A 22,584-nucleotide genomic window follows, 5' to 3' on the forward strand; every position below is an offset into this window, starting at 1 on the left:
ACATGACTACTGGAAAAAACATAGCTTTGACTAGATGGACCTTTCTTGGCAAAGTAATGTCTCTGCTTTTTAATATGCTGTCTAGGTTGGTCATAACTTTTCTTCCAAGGAGCAAGCGTCTTTTAATTTCTTGGCTGCATTCACCATCTGCAGTTATTTGGAGCCCCCAGAAATAAAGTCTGTCACTGTTTCCACTGTTTCTCCATCTATTTGCCATGAAGTGATGGGACCAAAATCCATGATCTTCGTTTTCTGAATGTTGAGTTTTAAGCCAACTTTTTCACTCTCCTCTTTCACTTTCATCAAGAGGCTCTTTAGTTCTTCTTTGCTTTTTGCCGTAAGGGTGGTGTCATCTGCATATCTGAGGTTTTCTGCTTTATCAGATCTAAAATACATATTGCATTTATATGCTTGTATTCAACTTCTTTAAATATGTTCTGATTTGTTTCAATTCAGTAGGTCCAATAGTGTGTTGTATACAAGAGTGATACATAATAATCCCTTGATATCCTTTGCACTTTACTATTAAGTAACATATGTTAATATTCTGTTGACATCATTTAAAACCCATAGGAACCCCCATGGTATTTTTACCCTTAGAAAGTCAATCACTAATTAAAATAAACAAAGCTAGTTATCCATGCTTATGAAATGAAGTTTCAAACTATGCCACTTTGACCCATTATAAAAATGTGTAGAATTTTGGCATTGGCATTATTTCATTTAATTCCAACAGTTCCCCCTAAAGTACTAGTTTTATACCCATTTGAAGATGAAAAAGCTGAGCTCAAGTTTATAAAAACCTAGAATTGGTAGATCAGCGCTTTCTGCCCGTTAGTCTGAGTTGCAGTTTTGTTATTCAGATCTTGCCAGAACGAGGGGGATGCCGAGGAATACATGTGCATTTTAAAACAGTGATGAATGTATACTTCAAATAACGTTTTAAATTTCACCATTCTGTACATATGTCTCCAGGACTTAGTTATTTCATAACTGAAAGTTTGTACCTGTTTACCTGCTTCACACATTTAGCCATTAAATACATTTTTTAATAAATTGAAATAATGTTTATAGTTGACCTATTGCCAGAATTAGTGAGATATGTAGCTATGAAACATACAGGAGAAATCTCAGGTAGAAGTTATTTGGGATTGAGTATACTTTATGTGGGAGGTTCAGTGGTCAGGGGTGTGTTTCTGTAAAAGAATATAAGTAACTTGTTTTAATGTTTGGAAATACTTGAAAATTAAAAAGATGTTCTAGAAGATATGTTTTTCATTTATCTTGGTGAATGTTAAGAAAAGTGACCTAAGTATTACTTATAGATTATCCCAACTTCTGACATCAGGTGTGCTGCTGCTGCTAAGTTGCTTCAGTTGTGCGACCCCACAGACGGCAGCCCACCAGGCTCCCCCGTCCCTGGGATTCTCCAGGCAAGAACACTACAGTGGGTTGCCATTTCCTCCTCCAGTGCATGAAAGTGAAAAGTGAAAGTGAAGTAGCTCAGGCGTGTCCGACTCTTAGCGACCCCATGGACTGCAGCCCACCAGGCTCCTCCGTCCATGGGATTTTCCAGGCAAGAGCACTGGAGTGGGGTGCCATTGCCTTCTCCGACATCAGGTGTGCATGCCTACTTAAAGCCGCACCCGTTTTCACTGCTCTCTCCCACATAGAGAAGGTCCCTCTTCTTTCTAAGAACAAGCCTTCCATCTGTGTGCCGATGGATACTTACAGTGTAGATTGTTCATTTGATACTTACCCTCTCACACTCTCATTGCTTTTAGATATTCAGACTTTGCTTTTTTGAAATCTTTCTTTCCCTCTTGATGCCATATTCCCTTTCTTTCTCCTTCCCTGAATTGTCCCTTTGCCGTGTTTTCCTTCTTCTCAGCATCGATACACTCCTCAACCCACACTGACCATGGTTTTGCCTTTCTCAGCCTTCCAGTGGTTCTCTCTCAGGTCACCCCTCCTCTCCAGGTCACTTAGCCCCTTGAGGCTTTTTGGACCTCCTTTTGCTGGATCTTTTGACAAGCGCCTCTGTCCTGAAACCTTTCTTCCTTTGGCTTCTCTGAATCCGTCCACCATCCTACGCACTCTTTTCCTTTTTCTCTTTCTCTCCTTCCTCCTTTCGTTCCTTCCTTCCCTCCCTCCTTTCTTTCCTTTCCTTCCAGCTTGTGTTCTTTTGCCAGCTGTTAAATGTCTGAGTTCTTTCCTTTGCTAGTTTCTTCCTATTTGTGTCCTTTAAATCTGAGCTAACTGTCCTGAATCCTGGACAGATTCAGCTCTCTCCCATTGCTTACTCCAAAAGCACCATTCCTCTCTGTCCCCATACTCATAAAGTCATTTTCCATTTCTCTGGTGGTTGATTAATGGCACTGAGAGTTGATTAATACCACTCTCAGTCTGTAAGCTGTTTGAGGACAGGCAGTGTATCTGTTTTATTTCACTACATTATACTTAGTACTTCTGTAGTTCTTGGTACATAAAGTGCTCAGTTTTTTTTTAATGAATTATTTACCTATATCAGAAGTGTTTAATTTTAGTTAAAATAAAAACTAATGTTTCAGTTTCACTTTAGTTTTTTCCTGTAGATTCTATGGTAGCAGTATAACAAACATCTTAAATTTTAAGCTTGATTTTATTGGGGTTCTCCAGAGAAACAGAATGAATAGGGTGTTTGTTTGTTTGTGTGTATATAAAGAGACACCTTGCAGGGAATTGGCACATGATTGTGGAGGCTGGCAAGTCCCAAGAGCTGCAGGGTGAGTCAGCAAGCTGCAGACCCGGGGCACGGATGCTCCAGCTCTGGCCTGAGTCTGAAGGCCTGAGACCTGGATAACCAGTGGTGTAGTGTAAGTCTGAAAGGCCCGCAAGCTCGAGACACAGGAAGAGCCAGTGTATCACCCTGAGTCCAGTGTCCCTCTTTGAAGACAGGCAGGCAGGAGGAATCGTTCTCACTCTCTGAAAGTCAGCCTTTATTCTATCCAACTCTTCAGCTGATTAGATGAGGCCCACCTGTACCATGTAGGGCAATCTACTTTACTGCATCAACTAATCCACATGTTAATTACATCCGGCAACACTCACATTGACACACCCAGAATAATGTTTGATTACATGTCTGGGCACCCTGTGGTCCAGTTAAGTTGACACATGAAATATACCATCACATTTTTCAAATATCTTATAGGTTTCTACTTCCACTCTTTTTTCCTGTCACTTGAGCCTGATCAGATTACCTTGTAATTTTCCTCAAATGCTGCAGTTCACAGGGCAGGTTTAATCTGCGCCTAACTTCTCAGCTCTTCCATGTGTTGAAGCTGCTTTTTCTGTCTAGTGTTCTGCAACTTTCCTGTAATCCCCACTGTTCTCGCTAGGATTTTTCTTTTCATAGCATGACTGTACACTCTGTAATGCAGTGCCTTTGCTATTGTTTTCCCTACTTTAATAAACCCATTTTCTCATGATCTTATCTTATCCAAAGCGCATCCAGTTTGTGAATTTCTAATGCTGTTGTGAAACTACCTCCTAAAATTCTGCAGCTGCTACTCTGTACAACTGCCTTGGCCCTTTCTTGTTCTTCATTTTAATTTAACCAGATTGTTCTGTTACCACCAAGCGCACTTAAAGCCCTTAAGGGCAGGAACAAAATTGGGCTTTCTTGTGAGTGTGAGTATCCTGTAGTCCTCTGCACAGTATGTACTACAGGAACTGTGTTGAATGAATCTTCAGTTTCTCTAATTGTTTTCAGATTACCTCTAGGTTTGTTGAGTTGGGTGTGCTTGCTCTGACTTAGGTCTTCTTTTGGGGGAGCACATCTGCTTGTCTAATTGGTTCTCTTATTTCCAGTTGGTTAAAGTGTTTCCATTGTTGGCTAACTTTTGAATTCTTAATAATGTGTTAGGAATGGGAAATGGATTCTGCAACTCTTTTTGTGGTGAGTTGCACTTTCCTGAACGACATCCTTGCTTTTACTGTCATATTAATTCAAAAGGAAATTACAGTTTTTTCTCTCCTTTTTTGATAGCTTTCAGTAAGCAAGACATTGCATCAGTAGTGAGATTCATACAAGGAGGAATATAATAAAGGGTCTTCCCAAAGAGAGCTAAGTCTTTGGAAAAGGGAGGAGGCAGGAATAAAGAGAGGTCTGTGCTTAGCTAATTTTATGCAAATTGTACTAATTAATATTTGGTGAGTGATAATTTTATATCATAAACGATCAATGTAAAGAAATAGAGGAAAACAACAGAGTAGGAAAAACAAGAGATCTCTTCAAGAAAATTAGAGACACCAAGGGAACATTTCATGCAAAGATGGGCTCGATAAAGGACAGAAATTGTATGGACCTAACAGAAGCAGAAGCTATTAAGAAGAGGTGGCAAGAATACACAGAAGAACTGTACAGAAAAGATCTTCACGACCAAGATAATCATGATGGCGTGATCACTGACCTGGAGCCAGGCATCTTGGAATGTGAAGTCAAGTGGGACTTAGAAAGCATCACTACAAACAAAGCTAGTGGAGGTGATGGAATTCCAGTTGAGCTATTTCAAATCCTGAAAGATGATGCTGTGAAAGTGCTGCACTCAATATGCCAGCAAATTTGGAAAACTCAGCAGTGGCCACAGGACTGGAAAAGGTCAGTCTTCATTCCAATCCCAAAGAAAGGCAATGCCAAAGAATGCTCAAACTACCGCACAATTACACTCATCTCACACGCTAGTAAAATCATGCTCAAAATTCTCCAAGCCAGGCTTCAGCAATAAGTGAACTGTGAACTCTAGATGTTCAAGCAGGTTTTAGAAAAGGCAGAGGCACCAGAGATCAAATTGCCAACATCCACTGGATCATGGAGAAAGCAAGAGAGTTCCAGAAAAACATCTATTTCTGCCTCATTGACTATGCCAAACCTTTGACTGTGTGGATCACAACAAACTGTGGAAAATTCTGAAAGAGATGGGAATCCCAGACCACCTGACCTGCCTCTTGAGAAACCTGTATGCAGGTCAGGAAGCAACAGTTAGAACTAGCCGTGGAACAACAGACTGGTTCCAAACAGGAAAAGGTGTACGTCAAGGCTGTATATTGTCACCCTGCTTATTTAACTTATATGCAGAGTACATCATGAGGAATGCTGGGCTGGAAGAAGCACAAGCTGGAATCAAGATTGCCAGGAGAATTATCAATAATCTCAGATATGCAGATGACACCACCCTTATGGCACAAAGTGAAGAGGAACTCAAAAGCCTCTTGATGAAAGTGAAAGAGGAGAGTGAAAAAGTTGGCTTGAAGCTCAACATTCAGAAAACGAAGATCATGGCATCTGGTCCCATCACTTCATGGGAAATAGATGGGGAAACAGTGTCAGACTTAATTTTTTTGGGCTCCAAAATCACTGCAGATGCTGATTGCAGCCATGAAAGTAAAAGATGCTTACTCCTTGGAAGGAAAGTTATGACCATCCTAGACAGTATATTAAAGCGCAGAGACATTACTTTGCCAACCAAGATCCGTATAGTCAAGGCTATGGTTTTTCTAGTGGTCATGTATGGATGTGAGAGTTGGACTGTAAAGAAAGCTGATCACCAAAGAATTGATGCTTTTGAACTGTGGTGCTGGAGAAGACTCTTGAGAGTCCCTTGGACTGCGAGGAGATCCAACCAATCCATTCTAAAGGAGATCAATCCTGGGTGTTCCTTGGAAGGACTGATGCTAAAGCTGAAACTCCAATACTTTGGCCACCTCATGCGACGAGTCGACTCACTGGAAAAGACTTTGATGCTGGGAGGGATTGGGGACAGGAGGAGAAGGGGACGACGGAGAATGAGATGGCTGGATGGCATCACCGACTTGATGGACATGAGTTTGAGTGAACTCCGGGAGTTGGTGATAGACAGGGAGGCCTGGCGTGCTGTGATTCATGGGGTGGCAAAGATTCGGACGTGACTGAACTGAACTGATTGGTAAATCATCTCTTCCCCTATATACTTTACAGCCCTAATGGGGATACAGCTAAATAAATAGAGATCATGGTGGTAACCACTTTGAGAGGGCCAGCCTAGATGGTTAGGAAGGAATGTTTGCAGGACCTGGAGTCTGGCTTTCTTATATCATAATTTGGTTGAAACTTCTTTTCTGATGTGATAGGGACAGTGTGTCCTAATAGGAGTCATAGAACTGATATTTAAACCAACTTATCTTGTTTTATAAATATACATTTATTGCCCAGTTTTTTGCTTCTGCATTTAGGTTCTTTCAGTAGTGTTTGCTACCATATTTTTTTTCATAACCACTCTCTATAGTATCCAGTTATACTAAAACTGCAAAAGGTAAGCCTTAAAAAACCTGTCAAATTACACAAAACAATGCAATTATAAGAGATGGGAGGAAATCATAAAACTGGACAGATCCTCTGCTCAGGTTGCTTTGCAGGGTTCTTTTCAAAACTGTCAGTTGATTTTCTTAGAAACTATTGAATTTTTTCTGACTCATACATTTTTGCTGTATGTAATGTTTAGCTAAGTTACATAATTGTAGTAACTTTTACCAGTGGCATAAACAGGTGTGGGAACAAATGCAACTGCCTTGGGGGACTCAGGCAAGCAAGTCAGGGGGTTAAGACAGAAGTGCGCAGGCATACCAGCAAGCAGGCTGCTGATGGAGAGGACTGGCCTGGGCCTCATTCGGCAGATTGTAGTGTATACAGAGTGCCGGGGAATCTGGGGAGTCAGTCAGCTGAAGTCAGTTAAAAGAGGTTCTAATATAAAATAGAGCAAATAAATGCATGAAACCTTGCCTTTTGCAGCAACATGATGGAACTCAAGTGGCATTATGCTAAGTGAAGTCAGAGAAACACAGATGCTGTATGATATATCACTTACATGGGGAATCTAAAAAATAATACAACAAACTAGTGACTGTAACATGAAGATGCAGACTCACAGATAAAGAGAACAGTGGTGAGAGGGGAAGGGCTGGGGAAGTCGGAGGTGCAAGCTGTTGGGTGTAAGATAGGCTCACAATTATATTGTACAACACAGGGAGTATAGCTAGTATTTTGTAGTAACTGTAAATGGAAAGTAACCTTTAAACACTGAACATAAAAACAGTACAGATATACTGTAGGAACAAAATATGCCTTCTAATGTATACAAAATATTTACTAGGTACCCTGTTCTCCATAGTATTGCCTTCTAAAATTTTTTAACCTGTCAATATTGATAACTTATCTTTAGATAAAATAGCTGAAGTATACATTTTCCTCCTGTGAAGAGTTACTTTCTTAGGATCACTTTGCTTCTTTTCTATATAGCAAATTTTTCTTTTTATTCTTCTCAGTGCTTCTGTTGACTTTTTCTCTATGATGTCAGGTATGTTTCTTAAGACACCTCAAACATCACTGTCTTTTCTTGAACCCTTCAAAGGAAGATATGTATATTTGTAATTGATTTTCTTTGTTTATAGACTTAATTTTTGTTTAACGTAGTATCCTGTTTCTTGGAATCATGTTAAATTTTTTTCTTGCCATGTGACTGATTATGAGCTGGGATTGGAAAAGAGACAATGCTGTTTGCATTTGTTTGAAACTTCATTTTTCTCACAGAACCTTTGATGCATCTGAACACAGAATTAGCTTATGCTGCACTGTTCACTATTACTTTCCTTGATTGCAAGATGTTTTCTTCTTACTCTTAAAGAAAATATTTTTTAAAAATATAATTTTGCTTAAGTTATTGTATAAGTCTTATTGGATAAGACAGGGCTTCCCTTGTGGCTCAGATGGTAAAGCATCTGCCTACACTGTGGGAGACTTGGGTTTGATCCCTGGGTCAGGAAGATCCTCTGGAGAAGGCAATGGCACCCAACTCCATTACTCTTGCCTGGAAAACCCATGGATGGAGGAGCCTGGTAGGCTACAGTCCATGGGGTCGCAGAGTTAGACACGACTAAGTGACTTCAGTTCATTGTATAAGTCAACTTTTGCCAAGAGAACTGCTCTAAAGACAACTCTAAACTCTTAGTGGTTTATAGCAATGAAGATTTATCTCTTATTCACACAAGTATGGGCTGCTGGAAGCTGCAGTTCTATCCACAGCTCGATTCCACATAGGTCTGAAGCACACCCAGGGCAGATTCATGTCAATGTATGGCAAAACGAACCAATATAATATTGTAAAATAATTAGCCTCCAATTAAAAAAAAAATGAAGGAACAGCCCTCAATGGGACCTGCATTTTCCTGGCAGAGGGGAAAGAGAAGTGACCCAAACATGTGATGACTCTGAAAGCTCTCCCTTGGACATGGTTCACTTTGCTTCTGATCACATTTCATGGGTCAGTGCAGCTCACCTGGTCAGACCTGAAACAGTCAACCCTGTCCCCCGGGCAGCACTTGAGAGATCCACAGGCTTGGGATGCTGTGATATGTTATGTCTCATTTAAGGATTTTAGGTTTTATTGTTAGATCAATATTGATAGACATGTTTGGTGAATTTTGCTGTGGAAATGATTTTTTTCCTTTTTTTTTTTTTTTTGGTTTTCTGTTTGGAGCTCTATAGAACTGATGTGGAGACTGATTGAGGATTTTAGTCAGGAAAAGTTAAGTGAGAGGATATTAAATGTAAAATCCTTACTGTTTCATTATATTTTCTTTTTTCCACCTTCATCACTTGTGTTCTACTTGTATTGGTTATTGAGTAGAAGTCCAAACTCTGGAAGTGGAAGTCTCCTCACATTAGCATTAACTGCTTAAATGTTTAAGACCGAGAGTTGTTCTGAAGCTATTTCCTTTTGTGCTGATTACCCATAAGTCATCTTAGCTAGATAGTGTGAATTTTCAGTTCACTACCTTTCTGATACACAATGAATTGGGCCGTTGCCAGTTTCAAAATCATGGTTTTTCCTAAATAGTCCACATGTGGACAATAGCCTGCCAACAAGTAAGCAAAACCAAGTGAAGTTGCAGACCAGCACCGCTGGAACACCAGGCCACCCATGGCCACTCCTGGAGTTAGCGTTCATTTGCACACAGTGAGGATTAGTATTTTCTTCAAAATAGGAGACAGTTACTTTGCTATTTTGAAATAGCAGAACTGAACCTCAAATGCATGAGTTTAGGAAATCTAACCTCATGATGTCTGGTACATGAGAAGTGACAATGGGCAAATTATCAGAGAAAGATGAAGTTTGTAAGTAATGTTGAATGTTGAAGGGAGATAGGGAATTTAGTTACCTCCCTTAGATATACAGGAGTAAGTGTTTTGAGATGGTGATAGAATCAGAAAGGGTTAGTCTGAAGGCATGGTTAGTTTATTTGATCCTGCCTCTTGAGAAACCTGTATGCAGGTCAGGAAGAAACAGTTAGAACTGGCCATGGAACAACAGACTGGTTCCAAATAGGAAAGGAGTATGTCAAGGTTGTATATTGTCACCCTGCTTATTTAACTTATATGCAGAGTACATCATGAGGAACGCTGGGCTGGAAGAAGCAGAAGCTGGAATCAAGATTGCCGGGAGAAATATCAATAACCTCACATATGCAGATGACACCACCCTTATGGCACAAAGTGAAGAGGAACTCAAAAGCCTCTTGATGAAAGTGAAAGAGGAGAGTGAAAAGGTTGGCTTGAAGCTCAACATTCAGAAAACGAAGATCATGGCATCTGGTCCCATCACTTCATGGGAAATAGATGGGGAAACAGTGGAAACAGTGTCAGACTTTATGTTTTGGGGCTCCAAAATCACCGTGGATGCTGATTGCAGCCATGAAAGTAAAAGACGCTTACTCCTTGGAAGGAAAGTTATGACCAACCTGCTAAGTCACTTCAGTCGTGTCCGACTCTGTGTGACCCCATAGACGGAAGCCCACCAGGCTCCCCCGTCCCTGGGATTCTCCAGGCAAGAACACTGGAGTAGGTTGCCATTTCCTTCTCCAATGTGTGAAAGTGAAAAGTGAAAGTGAAGTTGCTCAGTCGTATCCGACCCTTAGCAACCTCATGGACTACAGCCTACCAGGCTCCTCCATCCATGGGATTTTCTAGGCAATAGTACTGGAGTGGCTTGCCATTGCCTTCTCCGATGACCAACCTAGATAGCATATTAAAAAGCAGAGACATTACTTTGCCAACCAAGGTCCATCTAGTCAAGGCTATGGTTTTTCCAGTCGTCTTGTATGGATATGAGAGTTGGACTGTGAAGAAAGCTGATCGCTGAAGAATTGATGCTTTTGAACTGTGGTGCTGGAGAAGACTTTTGAGAGTCCCTTGGACTGCAAGGAGATCCAACCAGTCCATTCTGGAGGAGATCAATCCTGGGTGTTCTTTGGAAGGACTGATGCTAAAGCTGAAACTGCAATACTTTGGCCACCCCATGCGACGAGTTGACTCACTGGAAAAGAGTATGATGCTGGGAGGGATTGGGGGTGGGAGGAGAAGGGGATGACAGAGAATGAGATGGCTGGATGGTATCACCAACTCGATGGACATGAGTTTGAGTGAACTCCGGGAGTTGGTGATGGACAGGGAGGCCTGGCGTGCTGTGATTCATGGGGTCACAAAGAGTCGGACACGGCTGAGCGACTGAACTGAACTGAACGGAACTGAACTATGGCCACAGTACAGAAGCAGTCATATTGATAAAATCTTATCAAGCGATGCCTTACATCATCTGATGTCATTTTCAAAGAGGGGCCCTCTAACCTCACAAAGTTGTATATTCCAGCTTTTCCTTGATATCCTCATTAAATGTTTCTCTCAATTCCATATCAGCCTTCCTTCCTGTTGGGTGAGGCCAAAAAGGATAATCAATGATCATGTCAGCCTGTAGGCGTACTGTTCCCTTCAGATACATTGACTTGGTTCTCAGAAAGATGAGTGTATTTTATTTGTGCTTGAATCCAGCTCTGGAAGGAGTGAGATAATAAAGTTCTCCTCCATCATTTTCCAGAGGTGATAGGAGTTGTGCCTGAGGAGAAAGAACCCCAGAGTGGGAGAGCCAGAGTTATCTTTGCCTCCTGATTAAGTGTTCTTTCTTTGATGACTACCGTTCATGTAAGCAGCTACTCTAAGAATATATTCAAATCAGGTGTAGACAGACAGTGGAGTGGAACTGTTTTCCTATACATGAGATTGAGATAACAGTAAACAATAGTTTCTGAGCCCAGTGTTTAACTAAATAAAGAAAATTATTTTTGAGTAATTGAAAAATAAAAAGAAAGAACAAAAAGTTATATGGGAACAAATTCCCTTTAACCTTTAAAATCATTGGATTATTTTAGGTTCATGTGGAAAGTGTTTTTTTCACTAAACTTGTAATTATAACTGCATACATTAAGTAATTCTACTTCATTCATGGCTTAATCATGTGAGTTCTTCTCATTATGATTCTGGTGTCAGGTTCTAGACTGGCTCCAGTATTTACTGTGTATGATTCTTTACGATTTATTTCTCATCTCTGAGCCTCAGTTTTTCCATATGTAAAATGTGGGCTGATCAGTGGCGCTTCTGTTGGAGATGGGACACTGACGCCAACCATCTCCCAAGTGGCTACTGTCTTCTAGATACACTTTATATAGTCTGTACTTTTAAATCATTGAAACAGCTCTCTGAGCTATATGTACTGTTGGCTGTATTTTATAGATTAGGTGACTGAGAGAAGTTAAGATAACCTTTTGGAAGAATGTATAGCTAGTTAGTTATGTCCTTGGGTCCCAAGCCATGTTTTTCTGCCTCCAAAGTAGAGTCTGTCTGTCCAGTGTACCTGACATCTCTGTCCGTATGTCGCAGGGCTACTGTGATGATCTGATGAAATAAGGTACCTGAAAAACGTGAGAAAACTGCAAGTGCTGTGTCAGCGTGAGATGTTATTTCTTCTGAGTGTTTTTATCCACTATCAGAAGTTAGCCAAGGCATAAAGAAGTTTCGGAGTGTTGTTTTTTCCTGCTCCCATGGGGATAAGGAAGGTGTCCACACACCAGAAAGTGGCAGGATAGTCTTAAGTTCCTACTGTGATTACAGAGCCCACTGTCCTCATACTCCTCCCCAGGCCTGAATTCTTGCTCTGGGGTGGGGGCTGGGATTCCTTTGTCCACGGATTGATTCCTGTGATGAAATTTCTTATTCACTGTGCAAGATACCTTGGTATGACAAGAACAGGTTACTAGTGTGGGATGAGGTAGTGATGTTGACAGTAGTGTTTTTATTGAAGACCATTTCCACTAAGTTAATCCACTCAGAATTCATGACAGTGAATACATCTGTTTATATGGCTATCCTTCTATACTTTCTGAATTCAGAAATGATTCTTTTGATGCATATGAATTTTGATGGAGCTTCCCCCGCACCCCTGCCTCAAGAAAATGCTCTGTAATGGCCATACCACATAAAACTACCCCTGACTTTCCTGTTGAATCGTCCCAGCCAAATTATTGCTTTTCTCTGGATTTGTCTTCATTACATAAATTTGTTCAGAAAGCCCTGACATCAGAAAATATTCCCATCAGAGAAGTTTTGTGTGTGTAAATTTGTCTGTAAATCTGAATTCTGTAATGATGTTATCAAAGTGATGAATCTAATGAATTCCAAGCCGCCATTGTTTTTTCAACTGTCTTAAACAGTTGAAAAATTCTATTAAGAATTCTATTATGCTTTTTTATCAGAATGCATTGACTGTCCAAAGAACTTTGCAAATAGTTTATTATCTAAAATATTTTTTTTCCTGTTGGATATTTTGAATGACTCTAACTTTTCAGATTTGTTGAAGAATAGTACTTAACTTGAGGGAATTCCCTGGAGGTCCGGTGGTTAAGACTTTACACTTTCACTGTTGAGGGTCCGGGTTCGATCCCTGGTCAGGGAACTAGGATCTTGCAGCCTGAGCTGTGTGGCCACAGGAAAAAAAAAAAAAAACAGTAGTTATTAGCTTTGTAACAGCCAAATTGACTAATATTCTTGGGCACGTGAGTGAAACCACATGAAAATACATTTATATATACAGAGAAGGTATGTCTTTTAAAGCAAAATTTTTTAGTTTCAGTTTGAATCTGTAAGAAGAATTATTATTAAATAGAGTAATATCTGTGAATGCTTGAGGGAAAACCTCATCATCTTGTACTCCTCCTTGACTGTTCTCCTCCTCTCACACTCCATATTTAGCCTGCAGGAAATGGTGTCCGCTTTCTCTTCATATCATACTCAGAATCTGATTCCTTCTCGCCATCTCCACTATTTCCCTGCCATAATCCTCCCAAGTTACCATTATCCATGACCTCGGTTTCTGTAATAGCCTCCCACCAAAAGTAAATGAAGGAGGATATTAGTAATCTTTTTACTAATAAGTACTTTTCTTCTGTATACACAAATATTTTAGTGTTCACTTTTACTGTGCATTATTTGTACGATACTGAGCAAATTAGGAGTGTAAGTTATGTCGTGGGGGATACATAGCAATTCTTGTTCACTTCCTTGAGGAAACCATCTTTGGGGAGACAAGAGACAACCACCTTTGGGGAGACAACCATCTTTGGGGGACACATTAAAATGTCATTGATCACATGAATTAATGATGAAAACCACAGAAATAAATTGAAGGTGTCCAGTTGAAGAGCCCCTAGAATCTACGTGAGTTTAGTAGATTAGAAGGTTTCATGGAGGATGAACGTGAGCTGTGTCTCACAAAATGCTGAGTAGTTGCGGCAGGGAGGCCAGGTGGCATGTCTGCAGTTGTATCAATATTAAGGTGGAATGAGCTCAGTCTTTTCTGAGAGGCATTACACTGGTTGGACTGAAGAACAGGAGCCAGGTTCATTTGAACGATTGTTGGGGGTGAGAGGACGAAGTGGGTTAAGATTACCAGTTGGTCATCTGTTACAGCCATGTTTGGGGACAGGACTGGTTCTTTATGTTAGAATCCTGAGCTGGCGTTGGACGTGGGCGCCAGAGCAGATGAGCACAGTAAGTGTTATTATTAGGAAGTCGTCTTTATTTTTTACTGCACTGCGCAGCATGTGGGATGTTAGTTTCCCAACTAGAGATTGAACCTGTGCCCCCTGCAGTGGAAGCACATTGAGTCTTAACCACTGGACCACCACGGAAGTCCCAGGAAATCTTAACTGGAGCTAAGAAGGTGATTTTGGAGAGTGTCATGGGTGTTATCTAGAGTGACCTGGTAACAGGTCATCTAGATATCTAGACTCTGTTCTCGAGAGTCCTGATTTGCCCAGGACTCCCTCAGTTTCAGCCCTGAAAACCCCATGTCATGGAAACCCCTCAGGCGAAACAGGTGGTTGGTTATTTAAGGATAGCATGGTTCAGACAAGCAACTGGTATCAGAGGTACAAACCAGAGTAAAACATTTGCACATTATCAAGTGAACATAACTTGAGGATCAGAGATCCTGAGCATTTCAGAAGTCTGATAGGCAGGCAGTGGAGTTGAATTATATAAATATCTTGGCTGACAGAATTTGGCCAATGAAATTTAGCATTGTCATAGCAACTTTGTTAATGTGACAGTCTTAATTTAAACAGATTTTAAAAAATGAATATTCTAACCAATGGTTTTTGAGTTTTGTATAATAATAATAATAAAAGCAGTAGTTATCAGCAATGGATAGTTAACTTGTACCAGGTACCTTGCTAGATTTTAAAGATATTTTCATGTTTAATTCTCACAATCAGCCTATGAGATAGGCAGTATTGTTTTCTTTCCTTTATAGATAAGGAAACTGGTGGTTTGAGACATTAGGCTGTTTGCTTAGTTACACAGCTAATTAATAGTAGAGGGAGATTTGAATCCTGGCCAGCCCAAAACTCTTAGCCACTGTGTAGTACCATTTCCTGGTATCAAGGACACTGTTTTGTTTTATTAATTTTTTTCCTTTTACTACAAAAATAACTCTAGAAAAATTGAAACACAGTGACTAGCAGAAAACTATGCAAAATACAATTTCTTCTGCTTAGAAATGAAGTCTGTTGACATCTTTGTTCATATCTTTTTCTTTGGGGGGCACATTGATATATAATTTTTTTCTACAAAAAATGACATTTGATAAATTTTTAAAAACCAGTTGTTAGACATTTATTCTTTTTCAATGTATTTTGTTGGATGTTTAGCTTCTTGCAGCGTTTTGATACTACAAACAGCTTGCAGTAAACATAATTAGCTGATGATATACAGATAAAGGAAAATTAAACAAGACTGAAAAACAAAAATTCACAATGATGGACAGTAATGCGGGAAATGCATAATGATTGTAAAATCACTCGCTCTATTTTGTATTTGGATCACCAGTACAATGAAAATCAATGACTGAGGAATATTTGCTTTTGAATAGACCATTATGTTGAACAGCTCTCTTTTGGTTAAAGTTGAATTTTCAACAGAATCACCTAGAACTGGGGTAGGAACCAAAGTAGGACCTCAGTCCCCAGCCAGAGTCCCAGGAAGGCGCCTGATCCCTAAAATGTAAATGCAAGTAGTGATTCTGCTGCTGAGGTGCTCACTTCAGGGGTTGGTGTCTGACTCTGTGCAAACCCATGGACTGCAGCACGCCAGGCCTGTTTGTCCATCACTGTCTCCCAGAGCTTACCCAAACTCATGTCCGTGATGGCATCCCACCATCTCATCCTCTGTCGTCCCCTTCTCCTCCCACCTTCAATCGTTCCCTGCATCAGGGTCTTTTCCAATGAGTTGGCTCTTTGCATTAGGTGGCCAGGGTACTGAAGCTTCAATTTCAGCATCAGTCCTTCCAATGAATGAATATTCAGGACTGATTTCCTTTAGGATGGACTAGTTTGATCTCCTTGCAATCCATGGGACTCTTCTTAAGAGTCTTCTCCAACACCACAGTTCAAAATCATCAATTCTTCAGCACTCAACTTTCTTTATAGTCCAACTCTGATATCCATACATGACTACTGGAAAACCCATAGCATTAACTATATGGACCTTTGTCAGCAAAGTAATGTCTCTGCTTTTTAATGTGTTGTTTAAAAAACCAGAGAATTCTAGAAAAACATCTGCTTCATTGACTATGCTAAAGCCTTTGACTGTGTGGATCACAACAAACTGGACAGTTCTTAAAGAGATAGGAATACCAGACCACATTCCCTGCCTCCTAAGAAACCTCAGTAGGTATGCAGATCAAGAAGCAACAGTTAGAGCTGGACATGGGACAACTGACAGGTTCCACATTGGGAAAGGAGTATGTCATGACTGTATGTGGTCACCCTGCTCTTCAGGGGAATAAGCCACAAACCCCGTAACCAGAAACTGTAGCTGAAATAAAGAGAAGTAAATTTCGGGATCAGAATATTACAGCAGGGGCTTCCCTTGTGGCTCATTGGTAGAGAATCCACGTGCTGATGTAGGAGACACAGGTTTGATCCATAGTCTGGGAAGATGCCACGGGCTGTTGGAGCAGCTAAACCTGTGCGCCACCACTAAGGAGCCTGTGCTCTAGAGCCTGGGGGCTGCAGCTGCTGAAGCCACTGCAGTGAGAGGCCCGGGTGCCAAACTAGAGGAAAGTCTGCGAAGCAGCAAAGACTCACACAGCCCCCCCAAAAAAAAAAGTTAAAATAGTTATCAAAGCTGGAGGCCATGGCCAGTTAATGACAACTCAGAGCTGATGCTCAGTCCCAGAGTGTTGGGTCAAGCTCTTTAAATCCTTCTTGCCAAAGGGCAGGAGATTGGGCCTGTGATGAGCCTGAAACTGAAAGTCTCTCAGTCGTGTCCGACTCTTAGCGACCCCAAGAACTGTACAGTCCATGGAATTCTCCAGGCCAGAATACTGAAGCAGGTAGCTTTTCCCTTCTCCAGGGGATCTTCCCAACCCAGGGATCGAACCCAGGTCTCCCGCATTGCAGGTGGATTCTTTACCAGCTGAGCCACAAGGGAAGCCCAAAAATACTAGAGTGGATAGCCTATCCCTTCTCCAGTGGATGTTCCTGACCCAGGAATCAAACCTGGGTCTGCGGCACTGCAGGCAAATTCTTTACCAACTGAACTATCAGGGGGATGAGCCTATGGGTGGGGAAAAATACCCCAAGAGAGCTTGAGAGAGCTCTAGGGATTGGAAACCCAGCAGGTTCTGACAGCCGGAGGTTTCAAAGAAGGAAAATGATGTAATGAAAGGTTATTGAGTGATTAAATCAACTATGAGTAGGCAGTTCAGTTCAGTTCAGTCGCTCAGTCATGTCCGACTCTCCGCGACCCCATGAATTACAGAACGCCAGGCCTCCCTGTCCATCACCAACTCCCGGAGTTCACTCAAACTCATGTCCACAGAGTCGGTGATGCCATCCAGCCATCTCATTCTCCGTCGTCCCCTTCTCCTCCCGCCCCCAACCTTTCCCAGCATCAGAGTCTTTTCCAGTGAGTCAACTCGTCGCATGGGGTGGCCAAAGTATTGCAGCTTCAGCTTTAGCATCAGTCCTTCCAATGAACACCCAGGATTGATCTCCTTTAGAATGGACTGTTTGGATCTCCTTGCAGTCCAAGGGAATCTCAAGAGTCTTCTCCAAGACCACAGTTCAAAAGCATCAATATTTTGGCGATCAGCTTTCTTCACAGTCCAACTCTCACATCCATACATGACCACGGGAAAAACCATAGCCTTGACTAGACGGACCTTGGTTGGCAAAGAGATGTCTCTGCTTTTTAATATACTATCATGGTTGGTCATAACTTTCCTTCCAAGGAGTAAGCGTCTTTTAATTTCATGGCTGCAGTCACCATCTGCAGTGATTTTGGAGCCCAAAAAATAAAGTCTGACACTGTTTCCACTGTTTTTCCATCTATTTCCCATGAAGTGATGGGACCAGATGCCATGATCTTTGTTTTCTGAATGTTGAGCTTCAAGCCAACCTTTTCACTCTCCTCTTTCACTTTCATCAAGAGGCTTTTGAGTTCCTCTTTACTTTCTGCTATAAGGGTAGTGTCATCTGCATATCTGAGGTTACTGATATTTCTCCCAGCAATCTTGATTCCAGCTTGTGCTTCTTCCAGCCCAGCGTTCCTCATGATGTACTCTGCATATAAGTTAAATAAGCAGGGTGACAATATATAGCCTTGACGTACTCCTTTTCCTATTTGGAACAAGTCTGTTGTTCCATGTTCTCACTGTTGCTTCCTGACCTGCATACAGGTTTCTCAAGAGGCAGGTCAGGTGGTCTGTTATTCCCATCTCTTTCAGAATGTTCCACAGTTTATTGTGATCCACACAGTCAGAGGCTTTGGCATAGTCAATGAAGCAGAAATAGATGTTTTTCTGGAACTCTCTTGCTTTCTCCATGATCCAGCGGATGTTGGCAATTTGATCTCTGGTGCCTCTGCCTTTTCTAAAACCTGCTTGAACATCTGGGAGTTCACGGTTCACGTATTGCTGCAGCCTGGCTTGGAGGATTTTGAGCATGACTTTACTGGCATGTGAGATGAGTGCAATTGTGCGGTAGTTTGAGCATTCTTTGGCATTGCAAGGAGGCAGTTTAAGAGGATGCTCCTTAAACGGCAAATGTAAAGGAAGCGGTTCTTAGTCTGGGTACTGGTAGGAATTACATGTAAAAAAATATCTAAACGTCTCCATTAAATAATTAGGTTGGAGACATTCCTGTTGTGACATTCCTCTTTTTATCACAAATTTGAAGTACAGATGGAACATGTAGTTTTGATCCTTGGAGCTTTTAATGCTGCCATTACTTTCATTAAATTGAGGCTTTAATGGGTATATTAAAATTTTCTTTTATTACAGAACCCCTAAATAGGTATGCTGTGTCTTATGATTGCACTTTAAGTTAATGTTATCACATTTTAAAATTAAAAATTATTATCTTCTCTTGGTGCTTTGAAGGTCATCATAAAATTAATGACAAATATCCTGGATAGACATTTCAATTAACTTTCTTGGATATTGATCAGATAAGCACTAAGATTTATAATTATTTTATGAAATCTTCATTAGATGAGTCCTTTGTTGCTGTGGGTGACTGTTTTAGTAAGTACTTTCCATACCCTGGAAAGTGTTCCTTCTGAGTTAAAGAGAAATCATTTTGCTGAGTGTCCACATTGGGTTTTTGTTTAACACTTGTATAGAAATTTACTGTTATTAATTAGAAATAACTTTTTTGTGTGTTTCTGGAGGTATTAAATTCATGAACTTCCAAGAATCTCTAAAGGGTATAGAAACTTCCATTTAATTAACTGCAGCTAATGGTTAGATGTGCTTCTTTGCTTTGAACTTTGGAATCAGTCCTCCCTTGCTCAGTATTTGATAAATGTGATCATAATTTCTGTCTCATCCATGGAATTTTCTAATATTTATTATTTTGAAAATTGCAAAGAAATCTGTTGTAAGAAGAAACTGAAATAGTATTTGGTGTAGACTCCTACTTCTCCCAGCCTCAAAGTGATAGCTCTATAACAATTTGACGTGTATTTTCCAGTTTTCCATGGAGTTCCGCTCTGTGTACATGTGTGTGCTCATTACACATCCCTTCTCCTCCGCTGTCCCCTCTGCTCCTTCCCCTCTCCCTCCCTAGCTTGCGCTCTGTGGCACTGTCCAAGGAGAGGAGGCTTTGTTCTGTGCTGGATTTCACTCCCGGATGAACTCATTGTCCATGTTCTTTCCTTCACTTGGTCACCTTGAAAGTTCAGTAAATTCAGTCCATTCTTTACTTCTCTTTATCCTCAGCAGTCAAACCAGGAGCCCTCCCAGAACAAATCCTCAACTCTGTAAAAGACAGCCGTTCTGAGTGTTTCTCCTAGGGCCAGCCAGCTAAGCAGCCCCATCTGGCTTCCCTGGTGACTGGCCCCAGGCCCAGAGGGGCTTTGCTGGTTCCAAGTATGAAGTTTCTGTGGGGTTTCCCTAGGTTATTCTTTGCAGCATCCCCCCTCTCGGTCTATCGTGGGTTGAGATTTCTTCTGCGTTAGCAACCCTGGCTGACTTCTGTCTCCTTGAGTTTTCTGAAAAAATGGTGATATGTTGGTGGTAGAACTTGTTTCTTCTTTCTTCTCTTGTTTTAGTGGGATTTAGGTACACATGATTACCTAGGTACATGATGCTTTGAACCTCCCAGGTGCCTAGTCTTTCTTCTGTTTTTGGAAATTCCATCCGGGCTCATTTGCAGTTTTTCTGGTTTGTGTTATAACTTGACAGTTTTTTTCTTCTTTTAGTTTTGCATTTTATATTAATTATAATTAAATCATTGATACCTCATTGCTCTCTTTTTGGGTTCAGAAATGACATCATTGCTTAACAGATTTATTTTCTACTGCATTTAGGGACCTCCACAAGGTGTTACTGCATAAAGCCAATTAATGGTGCAAAATTTATGTTTTTTTTAGAAATTTACATAATTGTCCTTATTTCATTTGTTAGGTATAAATATCACTATCGTTAATATATATTTGTATTTTATTTGCCAGGTGACTAAATATTGTCAGTTTCCTTTATTCAGTGTTCAGATTTAAAAAAGTAATAGTGACTTTACATGAGCACCTGGGCTCAGTGTATTTTAAAATGATTTCTTACTGTCAAATGATCTAGCATTTTTTTATTATTGAGATACATTGATCCTACAACAGCATATATTTTTAATTTTGTCTTAGGAAGGAGAAAACATTTTCTATTTGGCAATTGAAGATATAGAAACAGATACAGAACTTCTGATTGGCTACCTGGACAGTGACATGGAGGCCGACGAAGAAGAACAGCAAATTATGACAGTGATCAATGAAGAGGAAGGTAAAAATTCTAAACGACAATCAACAGCTAGCAGAAAAGGTATTAACTCTAACTGGTGGGCCAGGAGAATGCGAGTTGTAGGAGAAATAAAGTTTGAAATGTGCTTGAATTAAAATGGCATTGTAATAGTGTATTCTCAAAATAAAGTTGGTTTTTGTCAGAATTCTCAGAGGGTATCCAGCCGTGAGCCTCTCTGCCAGCAGGGAGGGAATGGTGGGCTGGAGGAGGGATGGATGTGTTCTGCAGGCTGCCAGGGTCAGTGGCGGCTCCCTGCTCTCACTGGTAGGGGACTCGTAATGGGGACTTTTGTGCTCTAGCCCTGACTTTGTCGTTCACCCGTATTGTAACTGGGCTGGTCACTAACTCTGAGGCTTTACTTTCTCTTCTGCACATGGGGAAGTGCGAGTGCAGAGGTCCCGTCGGGCCCTGTGGGAGTTTTCCTGGGCCTCACTCTTGTTTAAGATCCTCTGAGAATCTGGAGAAACTCCAATACTTTGGCCACCTCATGCGACGAGTTGACTCACTGGAAAAGACTCTGATGCTGGGAAGGATTGGGGGTGGGAGGAGACGGGGACGACAGAGAATGAGATGGCTGGATGGCATCACCGACTCAGTGGACATGAATTTGAGTGAACTCCGGGAGTTGGTGATGGACAGGGAGGCCTGGCGTGCTGTGATTCATGGGGTCGCGGAGAGTCGGACACGACTGAGCGACTGAACTGAACTGAGAATCTGGAGCATCTGGAAATGTTCCTCCGTTCTGGTTGTAGAGACCCATAGCATTGTGGGGTTGTACTAGTAGGGTCCCCAGAAATGCGCAATGACTGTGGATGGACTTGCTTCTGTCAGACCGCAGTCTAGGAGATGCATGTCACTGGCTTGTCCTCTGCCAGTGGATAATAACTTGTCCTCAGGGCTTGTTTCTCTCATTTTTGTTTCACTCCTGATTGCTCACAAGGGAATTGTGAAGGGTGGTGTAGGTGTTCACGTTTTGTAAAAGGCTGATCTTTTCTATAGAGTATATTTCCTTCTGTTTAACAAAGCCACTTCAGAAGTGACATGGGTTTCTTTAGTCACCGTGGTATTAATGTCTTTTATGTGAATTTTCTGTTTTAACTGTTTGTCATTGGCTGAGAAAGAATGAGTGTTCTCAGTATTGCCAGATTATGCCTCTGTTTTATTTGGCTGGAATATTTAAAAGAAAGATGAGAACCAGGTTATCAGTTTTGTCTTTGCAATATGCATTATGTTGTTGGGATGTCAGATTTGGGGTGATGGGAATTATTTCTGTATACTTTTGTGTTTTCTTTATTTTTGTATTTATTTTGAACATTGCCCTAAGGTACTACTGTGTCCTCTGTTTTACCTTAGAAATAAGTCTCCTACTTGTTACTACCGTGACTTATATAATAAAATAAGTTTCTTTTGTAAAAAAGAATCAATGGAAATTTAAATAGATCTTTATTTTTTTTAATTTATTTATTTTAATTGGAAGCTAATTACTTTACATTATTGTATTGGTTTTGCCATACATTGACATGAATCCGCCCCGGGTGTACATGTGTTCCCCATCTTGAACGCCCCCCCCACCTCCCTCCCCATCCCATCCCTCTGGTTCATCCCAGTGCACTAGCCCCGAGCACCCTGTATCATGCATCGAAACTGGACTGGCGATTCGTTTCACATATGAAAATATACATGTTTCAATGCCATTCTCCCAAATCATCCCACCCTTGCCCTCTCCCACAGAATCCAAAAGACTATTCTATACATCTGTGTCTCTTTTGCTGTCTCATATACAGGGTTAAGGTCACCATCTTTCTAAATTCCATATATATGCGTTAGT

General features: G+C 40.9%; 1 protein-coding gene across 7 annotated transcripts in view; it reads left to right on the forward strand.

Moving 5' to 3' along the window:
• The window catches only part of PRDM5 (PR/SET domain 5), a 278,236-nt gene that overhangs the window by 104,561 nt on the left and 151,091 nt on the right, over nt 1-22,584 (forward strand). For 6 of the 7 annotated variants that reach the window (XM_055435296.2, XM_055435299.2, XM_055435302.2 and 3 more), the window contains exon 4: nt 20,603-20,777. In XM_055435296.2, the coding sequence (XP_055291271.1) occupies nt 20,603-20,777 (175 nt within the window). The remainder of the gene's footprint in view (nt 1-20,602; nt 20,778-22,584) is intronic. The other variant, XM_055435294.2, reaches the window with a different exon arrangement.

Source organism: Moschus berezovskii, chromosome 5 (assembly GCF_049115385.1).
Source record: "Moschus berezovskii isolate FMDL1 chromosome 5, NW_MosBer_1.0, whole genome shotgun sequence".
NCBI classification, from domain to species: domain Eukaryota; kingdom Metazoa; phylum Chordata; class Mammalia; order Artiodactyla; family Moschidae; genus Moschus; species Moschus berezovskii.